The sequence below is a fragment of the Zonotrichia leucophrys genome, chromosome 2 (assembly GCF_028769735.1).
Source record: "Zonotrichia leucophrys gambelii isolate GWCS_2022_RI chromosome 2, RI_Zleu_2.0, whole genome shotgun sequence".
In the NCBI taxonomy this organism is placed as follows: Eukaryota; Metazoa; Chordata; class Aves; order Passeriformes; family Passerellidae; genus Zonotrichia; species Zonotrichia leucophrys.
In genome coordinates, this window is record NC_088171.1 from 140267103 (window position 1) to 140279499 (window position 12397).

The window sequence follows — 12397 nt, forward strand, 5'->3', positions numbered from 1 at the left end:
GGCACGGCCACTGCTCTCATGCTGCCTTCGGCTGCTGGGCTGTGGAAAAGCAGCCTGGAAAATCACATCAAGTTTGTCATTAGAAATAAAACTATTCCACCTTTTCCCTGGGTCATCTCCTTTATGCACTGCTCATCAGCTATACTAAAAATCATTTCCTATTACTTATGTTACTGAATACATAACAAACAGATGATTCCAATGTTTGATTTCCTTCCAAAACACACAGCACCACCACCCACTCCCCCACACCTTCATGCTGTATTCATAGTACTGCATTGTAGGTTTTTCAGCATATGGATAGAATAAAGATATACTTTACAAATTAAAGTATGTGAACACATCCAACATGAACATTGATTCTTGCCTGCCTTTTCTTATTATCTCCTCATTACTAAAAATCCAGTCTCACCATTTTAAAATGCTTTTCTATCAGGCAACTCCAGATGATGCTTTGGAAAGTCATGCCCTTAAACATGAACTAGACAAACATGCAGGAGGCCATTTGATAGTATTTATGTACCAGCTATCAGTACTCATGTATTTGGGTACAGGTAAAAGAATGCTTTAATAAAGTTGCATTAATGTGGACCATTTCATTTACATAGAAGGTATTTCATGCTAAAGACCACAGAGATACCTTAAAAGGCAAAAAAAAAAAGCCTTAGAAACCTCACAAAAAGCTTCCCCTCGCTCCTGCCTCCCATCACCGTGACCGCAGGGGAGGGGTGTGGTGTGATGTGTGCTGCACCCCAGAGCTGAAGAAGCACCCCAGGCCCGGCTCTGGTAATATTCACCCAAGCCCTGGAAGGCTCCTGTGCTCTGTGGAGGTTTCTGGGGGAATCTGTGAGCACCGGAGCCCGAGAGCCGAGCCCCGAGCGCCGCCAGAGGGCGGGAGAAGGCCGGGCACGGCCCGGAGTCCCTCACCCCTCACGGAGCGCTCGGAGCGCAGCAGCTGAAAACCAACCCCGGGGCCAGGGAGCGACTTCTGATCTTCTTTCATTTCTCCCTTCTCTCTCTGTATTTCGGGGACCTTTTTAACCTCATGCTTTGCGAACGTGTGACAGCAAGATGGATGTGTTCTGACATGGGGTGCTGGTGCAGGGTGAGAAGCACTGGGACCTGCGTCTCATCCTAATGCTATGGGAAGAGTTTCAACAATTTACTGCAACAGCCAGATCTAGTGGTCTCTGCAGAAAGGACAGTGAAACCAGCACTGGCATTCAAAGGAAGCCTTCAGCTGCTCACTTGAGATTTAGCTCAGAAGAGACCCTGTACACGTGCATCAACACTGTGAGAACCCCACTGCCGTCTGACCTTTCCTACGGCACCCTGAGTGAGCACTGAGACCTGCCCTGGAATGGCCGTGCTCCTCGGAAACCTGTGCACAGAAACCTCAGTTCATCTGCACAGAGGCACCCAGCCCGCCTCACTGCCTTGGGAAGACCAGCAGGGACTTGCATTGCACCCCATACACTTCTTGGGGCTCTCAGGGCACCCAGGGCTCTCTGCCTGTCCCTCCATCCACTGGCCCAGATGAGTAATCAGTGCCCAAACTCCTTCCCCATTTTTCCTATGTCATTAGCTATCAAACTGCTTTAATACTTTCTGGTTACAGACCTCAGCTGTACACAAAAGCTTCTTACCTGATCTTTAATCAGAGCCCAACATGGGCTGCTTTTTTTTCCCCCCTTTCCTTTCATATCTGGCTATGATAGATAATGGAATTTGATTGCAAACATATAAGATGTAATTACTTAAGCCCCATTCCCATGCTAGAGGGAGGCACTGTTATTCAGGCATAAAGAAACACTGAAACAGAGATTATGACAAAAAGGTCCTTGGAGTCAGGGCTGTGTGCCAGCTGCCATGCCTCCCCATGCACAGATTTAAAGGAACAACTTAAATCTGATCTCAGTTTTATTTGAGCTATTATTTATATTCCATGCAAAGCTAGAAAAGACTGACTGGAAAATATTTTTAGTTCTTAAAGGCTTCCATAGGTTGTAGGCAAACTTATCAACAAACAAGAAGGGCATGTAGAAATTTGCTGTTAAAGGACTGTGAGAAGATTGTAATCCTTCTACCAATTTCCAAATTTCTCTGCTCATTATGTCTTGGGTAGATTAAGCATGACTCTGTACAGTATCTGGCACTGAAGTTTTCCAGTTTCAGCAGCTTTTCAAATATGCATTAGCTAAGCAAAAATGTTTTCCCAAGGACTCATAAAAATCTGAAAGATGGGAGCAGCTAAGATTACAACATGGCAAACTTTCCAGGTGAAAAGTTCTAAATTGCACTGATCAATGCACAGAGGGGATTAAAAAACTCGTCACGAGGAGGGGAATCACTGACCGAGAATGAACACAGCAGTCAATACCAACAGAAAACCTGCTCTACTTTTTTGCTATAACTGTACTCAGTGTGGCAGATCATAAAAGCAGGACCCTGCAGAGTTTTAATCAAAATCATCCAAAACCGGAGGTGTAATAATTTAGGGAATCTGACAATTTATAGAATCTGCTGTATATGTGTATTTAGCACATTGTGACTGCGCTCTGAACTCCAAATTCTGTGTAGCTGCTGTCTTTTTCTCTGGCTATTACACTCAGTGATAGTAGTAAGAAATCACAGAAACAGAGTGGAATGGCTGTCAAGAGGTCACCCAGCAGATCCCCCTTCACAGAGCAGAGCTAACTGTGCTGTGTGTCACCTATCCTTCAATGTGCCAGTGATGAGGATCATACACCTTTCCCAGAGAATCTAAACCACTACCTTACCAATTCCCTGCCATAAGTGCAGTCAACTACGTCCTGTTGTGTTCAGAAGGGACCTGGAAAAGATACTCCCCTGTCCTCCTTGTGTCTTCATATCTGAAAACTATTGACATGTTTTCCATGAACTTCTCTACTAAGCTACTAAGTGAGTATTCCCCTCCTGGTAGTGTTTCTATGTTACATATTTGCATTGCTTTCTTCTAGACCTTCCACAGTTAACTGGCATCTTTTTGGAAGTGCCATGCCTCTCATGAACATGGAGTATCATCCAAGGCTTTACTCCTTCTCTGTAGTTATGATTACTACATCTGCCTAAAATGTAACACTTCTGCTATAACCCAAGATGATTGTCTTCATTTTCTCCTCTCAAAAACACCTTAGATTGAAGTAATTTTATCACAGTGCTCGGGTGCTTCCTGGCAGAGCAACTACTTTGTTGCTCATTTCCACCCCAAAACAGCAGAGGTGATTATTCCCCAGCACTGAATTTGGCACCTGTCTTTTCTGAACTGCACTTTGGCTTTCTTACAGACCATCCTGGCTTTCTTTCTTCCCAGTCTGTACAGACCCTTCAGCAGCCTGACACATGTGCTGTGCAACTTCTCATTCCCCTCCAGCGTGAAGGCCAATGTTTTTCCATTCAGGAAAGCACTTCATCAGACAAGGAGATGACCATCCCCACCCAAGGCACGGCTGTCTGCTATCCAGTGTGGCCTCTTGAGAAAAAATAATTCAGTAACAGGGCCCAAGATGTGGACTTAGATTATTTGATGCAGTAAACTGGTCTCACTGATGATGGGAGCTGGTGACACTCAGCAAGGAGTTGTCTTTACACATGACAACGTGTGGCCAGGAAGGGGCAGGGTGTATTACAGGACACCTAGTCACTTTAGTTAGGATTTGAGCCCATGTAAAAATGAAACCCTGAAAAAAAGGGGAGGAAATGCACCACTTTCTGCTGGGGTGCTATCGCTTCTCGGTCTCTAAGGCATAGAGACACAGCTGCACACAGGCTGCAATACCTCACCCAGCTCTCACTGTCCCTCGTCACCTAGAATTGTCAATGGCATCCAGCACCATACCATGCAGCAGGCTGCAAAGCTGGTGTCTCTCACCCATGTTAGGGTAACAAAGGGTGAGTCAGAAGGTGGCTTCCCACTGATGGAACACACCATCAATATAAATCAGTGAGTTCAATTTTTATTTTTTTAACATAATGACTTAGCAGCAAAGCGCCAGTTCATTTGGGGAGACACAGAGAACAAAAATTAACTAATGAGAGTGCAGTAAGAGCCCCACTGCTTCTGGCCAGGGCAACCAGCCCTTCTGAATGAGAACTCATTGAAAATGGTATAATAGAGGCTTGTAGCAAGGCTGAAACAAGGAACAACAGCTCTTTCTCAAGCCTTTTGACCATACTGGCAGAGAAACATGATTAAGATTCACATCAAGAAGCACAAACAGTTTCCACTGCATAAAGGCAACCATGGGAAAGCTCTCTCTGAATTAGTGTTAATGGATACCTTCAAAATAATGCAAATGCTTATTGCTAACCTAGATTCAAGAATGTGTCTTCCAAGCTTACAATTTTAAGCTAAAAAAAGCCAGGAATTAATTTGCTAGAGCAGGAACAGAAGCTGTGCTGAAAGTATCTCTATCACATGTGGAACCCTCTAAAAGGCCCAGATTGGTGGTGCAGAACTGCCATACCACAACACTCAACTCAGGGCAACAAGTTCACTTTTTTCAGCCTGGAGGAGCAGCTGGAGGTCAGGCTGTTTCTGCCTAGCTCACAGGTCTGCACACTGAGATAGGAATCTCAGGAGATTGAGCTTTCAGCTTTTTCATCACTCCTGCCTCTGTATCCACGCTAAGTTGCCACATCCAAAATCCTAGTGAGTTTCTGGTTGTCAGCTTCAGCCAGAACTTGAAATGGAGGAGAAGAGAGGAGTTAAGCTCGGCTGAAGAAGAACCTGCTTCTCCAACCACAACATTTCAAGTGTGACTGCAGCTGTGTATCAGCTATACCAGCTGTGTATCAGCTATACCTGCTCTTGGCTGACTCAGCTGCTCCCACTGCTCCTGAAAGCTGTCATGACTGAAAAGCAAAGGTACCTGGTGGCGAGCAGGGGGTAGGTGTGCACAGGGCTGAACCAGGCTTCCTTTATCCGAGGCATGCTCTCATATATTAAAAGGTCTTTCTCTGTCAAAACCACCAACACTGGCTTCCAGTGCTTCTCGTTGTCTCCTGGCACCTGGAAAAGAGCAAAGTCTCAGTGAAACAAGAAGAGACAAAGCTGCCAGCATGCAAAACCAGATGAGACAAACATGTTGAGTTCTGGGTGAGAAAATGAACACACGAGACTTTTACTTCCCTGGCTTTTCGACATCTCCCACCTGAATTTATAATCAGATGCAGCAGAAATGGAATAATGTGCAGTCATCTGCTGCTACCATTAGCATGGCCATTTCCAGCCTTCCTTCACTACAGGCTACTCCATAAATGCAGTATTGGAAGAACACTGAGGTGGAGCTGGCTGTTAGTGGGCTGTGGTATGCATGAAAAGACCTTAAATGTATATTTATAATGTGCACCAGTCATGTGTAGCTGGCACATTAACCTGAGTCCTGGACACTGCTGCTGCTGCTTCTGTTTAAAAAAGCTGCAACATCATCACTATTAAAGAAGAGTGTCAGATAGCAAAAAACTAGTGGTTTGGGAGTAGATACTTTTTTCCTCAGCAGTTTTTTAGTGTTGTTTTTTTTTTTTTTTTTTTTTTTGGTTTTTTTTTTTTGCTTCTCCTTCCTTCATACTATTCTTCCAGTTTTAGAAATGCCTTTATAAGGAGATCCAACGTAAATGTGGGGTTCATCTCAAGCATTGACTTGGTAATGGATCTGCCTTCACATTTCAAACCTTTCTGTCAAAGATGTCCAAAGACCAGAGCATCAGAGCCTTATACTGGCTGCAGAATCCAGATCTGGAATTATATTTTGCAAGTTTGATGTGTGATGTCCACATGGAAAGAAAATTATTGTTATGGGGACCAAGTATGGATCCTGTTTTTTACTTCTTCTATTCTGGCAGCATAGAAGTGTCTTAAAATAGTTGGGAATATGTAAGGATTTTTATTTCAAGTAAGAATGAAGCTCTTTCAAACGAATCATTTTCCATTTGGTGCACATAAAGAAAAAGAAACACTGGTCCACAGTAATACAGCCATGCTTTCAAACACAAACATCTTGGCTGGGTACTAAAAGGAATGAAACAAATTCTGAAATTCACCACAGAATCTGCTTGTCTTTATGACTCCTCCACTAAAACCTCTTCCTGGATAAAGAAGCAGCTCCCTGTGCTGTTCTGTGGCTGATGCCAGCCTATTTGCCATGGGCATGTGTCACTGGGCACATTGTTGGGTGGAGAAACATAAAAGGGATCAAAGTTTGGCCAGGCTGGGAAAGACACACCCAGGTATGGTAATTCAGAACCACATTTGAAATGCTTGTATTTTATACAAAGACAGGCTCCCACAAATTTCTAAACTTTTAAGGGCTTTCAAGAGCAATGTAACACACCTTTACCTCAGAACACAATGCCCAAAACCAGATCTTAAACTAAGATTTTAATATGTATTTCTCCCTCTGAACTATGCTTTTCCAATAATCATATTCCTGTTTACAGCATTACTTGCTCATTGGTTTTTCATGTCTCTTGGAAGTCATAAACAGTTCATCCTTTCGGTTTCTACAGAAGCATTAATACTTACTCACAATTTTTTTGTGGTGACAGTTTCTTGAAACACAATCATTCATTTTTGAATAGGGCTGAATAGAGAAGCCACATAATTAACACACCTGTTACTACACTCAGGAAAGAATGCAAAATCCAGAGTTCTCACAGTCCACATACCATGAAAATATTCACATGAGCAAAAACCATCCTCAGCTGTTAACTACAGTTCACACCCCAGGTCCTAGTGTGGCAATACAGAAATGAGTGTCACAGGTAATGTTAACATTCAGTAAATGTTAGTGTTAATGTTTAATTTTGGACCATCTCACCTCTGTTCTTTAACTAGAAAGATTTTGGTACATACTTTTGAAGATTTCTAGAAAAGAAAAAGGAAGATAAATATGAAATTTAAAGACTATGGGAAGCTGTTCACAGCTTTTCTGCAGAACCATCCTGCCTGTGGAGCATTTCCAATCACATGTTTTGCTATCAGGGGGTTGGTCAGTCAACAGTGACTTCAGAAACTCTGGGAAACACTGTTCCCAGAGTAATTGCTTTACAAGAAAGAAAATAAAACTGATTTTGCCAGCTGGTCCCACAACTCTTTGCTGGAGAGTTGTAAATATTAGGAGACAGAATCTCGAGCAGGAATCCTGAAGTTAATGACCTGCACTGTGAGGCCCACAGCTTTGCCTCAGTCCTTCCCAACAGCAGGGTGACTGTGGGGAAGATGTGGCTTGGTCATAAGGTATTGAAGACTTTTCTCAAGACAAAGTGACCTTGCACTACCTCTCCTTGTGGGAGGTACCCCCGGTTTGCAGGGTGTGCACTGGGAAGAGGTGAGGAGGGGAATGATGTTTGCTGTGTTCTGCTCTGAGGCCCTCCCCAGTGAGCAGGGCCATGCAATGCACACACTCCTAAACACAGCTTTTAAACCTTACAGGGACCATAGCTGCCTCACTGATGAGGAATGCTGGTGTAAGCAACACTGCTGCTATTTCAGACCTGAAGAAGGATTTGTGTGCCTGAAAGCCTGTCTGTTTTTTCCCAACTGTAACAGCTGATCTAATAAAAGATACTGCCTTTCCTTAAAAACCTTGAATTGCATCACTGTTCCCTTATTTTGTAGGGTTTGGATCAGGCTGTAACAGCTGATGCCATGCTGTTCAACAGGCAGTTCTTCTGGAGGGTGCCAAAGAGAACATGCTGTCCTGTAAATGGTAATAGCAAATTTTACAAAGGAGGAAGATACCATTAGCCTACAGGGCACATTCATCACAAACCAGCATGGGAAATTAATCCAGATCTACAAGTGTCATAGCAAGCATTGGTGTAATAGCAAATTACAAAACAAAAGCAAAAAATATGCTGCTTATGGGCAGCTAAGTGAAGGATTTATTCAAGTTTTAAAGGGTTTAGTATCTGACATACCATAAAGATAACATGAAATGCCTGTGTAAGAGTAAATTTAAATATAATTTGAGATACATTTTAGAAGCATGGTTTTAGATAATGATTAGGGATAACTCCTTGGCCAGAATTTTGCAGAGTTCTGGCACTTGCACTACAGTTTCTTCGCTCCAGTTCCCACTTGCACATGTACAATTCAAAGTGCATCGATCTGTGTTGCAGACAAATAAAATCACCATCCACTCTAAAAACTTTTCAAGCTCAACCTTTTTTCAAAGTCAAAACTGTTAGATCAACTCTAGATGAACTACGGAAAAGTAAGTACTCCGCAGAAAAATGAATCAGCATATATCTTCCTGGTATTCTGGCCAGTGCTCAAGTACCTCCAAGCAGCAGGTACCAGTGTTCCCTCTGTGTGTCACTGGGGTCACCACTTATATTCCCAGGTGAAATTCCACCTCAAGTAATGAAGCTGTAAATGTTTATACCAGAAGCAAACTTGATTTTTTTTTTGTGTCCTAGACAAACTATGCCCCTAGATCAAAGTCTTAAACCACAAACTTGAAAAGGGAGAACATTTTCTAAAAAAATAAGTGCTGTGAAGATTAGTTTTTGCTACTCCAAACCTCTTTGCTCCTCATTTACTCACCCCAGTACATGGAAACACCACTTTTCCCCCTAAGCATTTCTTTGCTTTACCTTCCAAATTCAGAAAATATTTAATGTACTTCATTAAAATGATGAAATTTAATTTTTTTGTGTATGATAACATGATGGCTGGGCTTGGGATGACACCAGAGGAGACCTGTGTTCACAGCTTGCTCAGACACAGACTTCCCCCATAGAGTCAGGTTAAGCGTTCTGTCCCCACACGGACACTGCAGTCTCTGCTGGGGTGGCAAACGCTCCTGTGGCACACACAGTGGGAACAGACAGGAATGTGGGGGCAGACAAAAGGTGTGCAAGAACAGCTGCTGAATTCCAGTAGCTACACCAGTAGCTAGCCTTGGCCATCAGCCCTTGGCTGACACAACCACGCTCCAGGGCAGGACACGGGTGGCACACACAGGGCTGGGACACACCAGAGCTCACACACCCAGGACATGCCTGAGCTCTGGCTGCCTTTGGGTGCCTTGGCGGTGCCAGGCTGTGCTTGGGACCAGATCTGTGGTGTCAAGGACTGACTGCAAGTGGTGACACAAGCTCAACATTACCTGCATGGCTGCTCCTGCTGCTTCTCTGGCCACTGCTCACAATGCACCCTTAAGGAGTAACTCCCCTGGCACACAGCAGGGCTTCAAAGGAGCCAGCTTGTTGTGCCTGAAGTGCTGGGGACCCCTGTCCCCTCCAATGGGTGTCACAGCTTCCAAACCCTTAAGAGTTTTCACATATAGTTAGTTGCCATAAAGACAGTGGGGATCTCAGTGGAGATAAATCGTTCTACAACTGTTTGGACCTTTGCTCTTTCATCTGCCAGGTCTCCTTCTCAAAAGGTTTTCCTTTAAATTTTGGTTATTTATCCACTTCAGGCTGTCAGGAATGGATGAAAAAATACTTTTAATCTTTGAGGCTTACAGATAATTAAATTAGAGGCCTTGGTCTACTCTGAGAAGCTGTTTTATATTTTTGTTGCCTCAAAAGGGACATTTCAATTACATTCCCTGTTTAGTAAACAAATTATAAACTGCCAGCAGACTCCACTGCAGCAAGTATCCAAAATGTGTATTTTCAGAGACCACTGTGAAGTTAGCAAGTGTATGTTTACACTAAGTGATTTTTTTAACCCCCTTTTCCAACACCTCCTCCCAAATCCCAGACCTACACTATCCTCTTACACTGAGCACAGGAGGAGCAATCAGGAAAGAATTTTCTTGCTATTTTACCTCTTCCTTAAAATCTCTCTATGCTGACAAGGCAGATTTGACACAGGCTGGGATATGTTCTGCTACGTATTTCTTGCCTTTTCATTGTCTGTTGATGAAGGGCTACATCCATGTTCAGAATAAATTTGACTAATTTACAGAAACTCACTTGTCAGTTCCTGAAAATAACAGCTGGGACTGAAAGAGTTTTTGCAGATGAACAGCAGGGATGCAGAAATACATCCTGCACACTCCAGCATATGCAACAACGCCGATCTTTGCGCGAGCTCATCTGACGGGAGGCACATTGCGACGCGGGAGTGGGTGTGAGTGACAGCCCAGGCAGGGGACAGCAACACCTCCCTTACCACATGTGCATCAGACGTGCTGTGCTGCTAAACTTTGTTGTTTTAGACAGGAAATAATGTGCACCTTCTTTAGGATTTGAATAAAAGCTAATGTAAACGTGCCTGGTTTTGTTTTTCTCTTTTCTGACCTCAGCAGTGGCTCAAAGGTGGCTTGTGCTGTTACCAGATCTGGATTAAAGTCAATGCAGAGATGAAAAATCCCCCAAAGGGCACAATATTGGCTCTTGTGAGCAGAGAGCAGTGAGTGAGCGATGCACACATTGGCACCAGTGCAGTGCAAGCAGCCAGAGCTGGGCGGGTCAGGTGGGAGCCACAGCAGGGACCTCACTGATCCAAGCCTTGCACTGATCCAACCCCAGAGCCCAGGAATACACTGACAGCCTCAGTTACAGGCACTGCTGAGCACGGACAAGACACTCATTCTCAAGACAGGTCTGTTCAAGTCTGAACTCCTTCCCATTATCATTTAAAATGAAAGGACACAAGCCAACATTTGCCAAAATGAACACAAACACATCAACATAGCAATATTTCAAACAATGTCCTTACTCTCTAGGCTAATGGGATTTTCAAACAGCTCTGGCTCATATCCAAAGACCTCTAAATGCAAGAAAAGTACCTAAGTGCTGTGAACTCACCCATGCAAGAATGGTAGGTGATCTGAGACCTTTCCTACAGCCAAACAGGAATGCCTGATCCCCATTTTGCAATAGAAGTTTGTTTCAGAGTTTGGTGATGTCAGCTGGGATTTTCCTAACAACTCTTTACACCATGCCCTTGGGAAATATGCCTAGAGGGTTCCATGTCTTCCACACTGCAGAGAAGATGGTGCACTGGAAGAGGCTGGCATTCAATACACACAAATTGGAGCAAGGGGAATTTTGATCTGATACTCAGGAAAACCTCTTCTGTGTGTCACGGTGGTCAAATACTGGGAGAGACCATGAATGGCCACCCCTCAAGTTACAGCATGACTATGCAAGGACCTAGTTGGGTCTACTTAGAGCAGGGGGGTTGAAATCCTTGCAACCTATATGAAATACCAGAAAAAACTGAAGGAGTTTTTTCTTCTATGAGTGAGTCTGTGAAATACCAGAAAAAAACTGAAGAAGTCCAGATTTGGATCAGAGAGTCATCATACAGATTTCCCCTGAAGTAAAGTTGGTTGTATAATTATTCTGTTCACATACAGTTTTTCATGCATGTGTTCCATGAATGTTGCACCAATATGAATGCAGCAGTAATACAAAATAGTTATCACTCCTAAAGGGTTTGCAGGATGATTTGCCTTGAGCCTTAAATCCTCCAGAGCTGTATAAGAAGTACATCCTTGATCCTTCTATCTTGATGGAGTCTAACACTCTGCATTTCTCTTGCAGCAGATTAAAGATAAGAAACATAAGGGAGTTAAAACCCCAGCATCACATAAACTTTATTCACTTTACCTGAAGTAAAAATATATTACACAACAATATGAGAAAATTTTAAAATCCTGATGTGTTGTCTTGATATCCACAGAAACTGATTAACTAAAAACACAGAAATCCAAGTCCAGGGGACTCAAAAAGGGAAAATATACATCTGTTTTTGAAATCTCAACCATGACCCACAATCCTTCTGCTATGCATGAAGTTGGGATTTGAAAGTCCATAAATAAGAGCTATTCTTCAGTGAGACAGAAGATTCTCACTTCCTGATAATGTCAGGAATCTTTCCAGGGAAAACCAAACAGGCAGTATGCACAGGACATGGCAAATGTCCCACACCATTTGTTAGGACACTGATTGCTTTTCATCTTAGTTAAGCTGACCATTGTGATTTAAGAAATATGCTGGTGCTTCCTGGGTAAAACATATTTTCTTCTACAGCAGTGACTTCAGACCATGACAGCACTGTGTGAAATTAGAATAGCAGTAATTTATGATAGCAAAGCTTTGCAAATAGCAAAGGTCCACTCCTGAAATGATAGTGTTGAACCAAATTACTTCTAGAAAAACCTACACTTTTCTATCTTTTCTTGTTTTCATTTTTATTGCTTCTCAGAAATTGCCAGGGGAGAGCAGGGAAGGTAAGAAGACATTTCATTGCTCAAGGGCAGTGACCAACCTTTAAGTCACGAGGACAGAGACAGATGCAAGTCAGACACACAGGAAGGTCAGCACAGCTCCACTGGCCACTGAGGCTCATCAGGAGATAGTGGACAGCCAAAGTTCAACTGCCCTTCAAAGACAGCTTGGCTGGGAACAA

The 12397-nt window shown here is 43.2% G+C and overlaps 1 protein-coding gene across 1 annotated transcript in view; it reads right to left on the minus strand.

Moving 5' to 3' along the window:
* The window catches only part of SNTB1 (syntrophin beta 1), a 110064-nt gene that overhangs the window by 6404 nt on the left and 91263 nt on the right, over positions 1–12397 (minus strand). The window contains exon 4 of the mRNA XM_064706615.1: positions 4893–5032. Coding sequence (XP_064562685.1) covers positions 4893–5032 — 140 coding nt within the window. The remainder of the gene's footprint in view (positions 1–4892; positions 5033–12397) is intronic.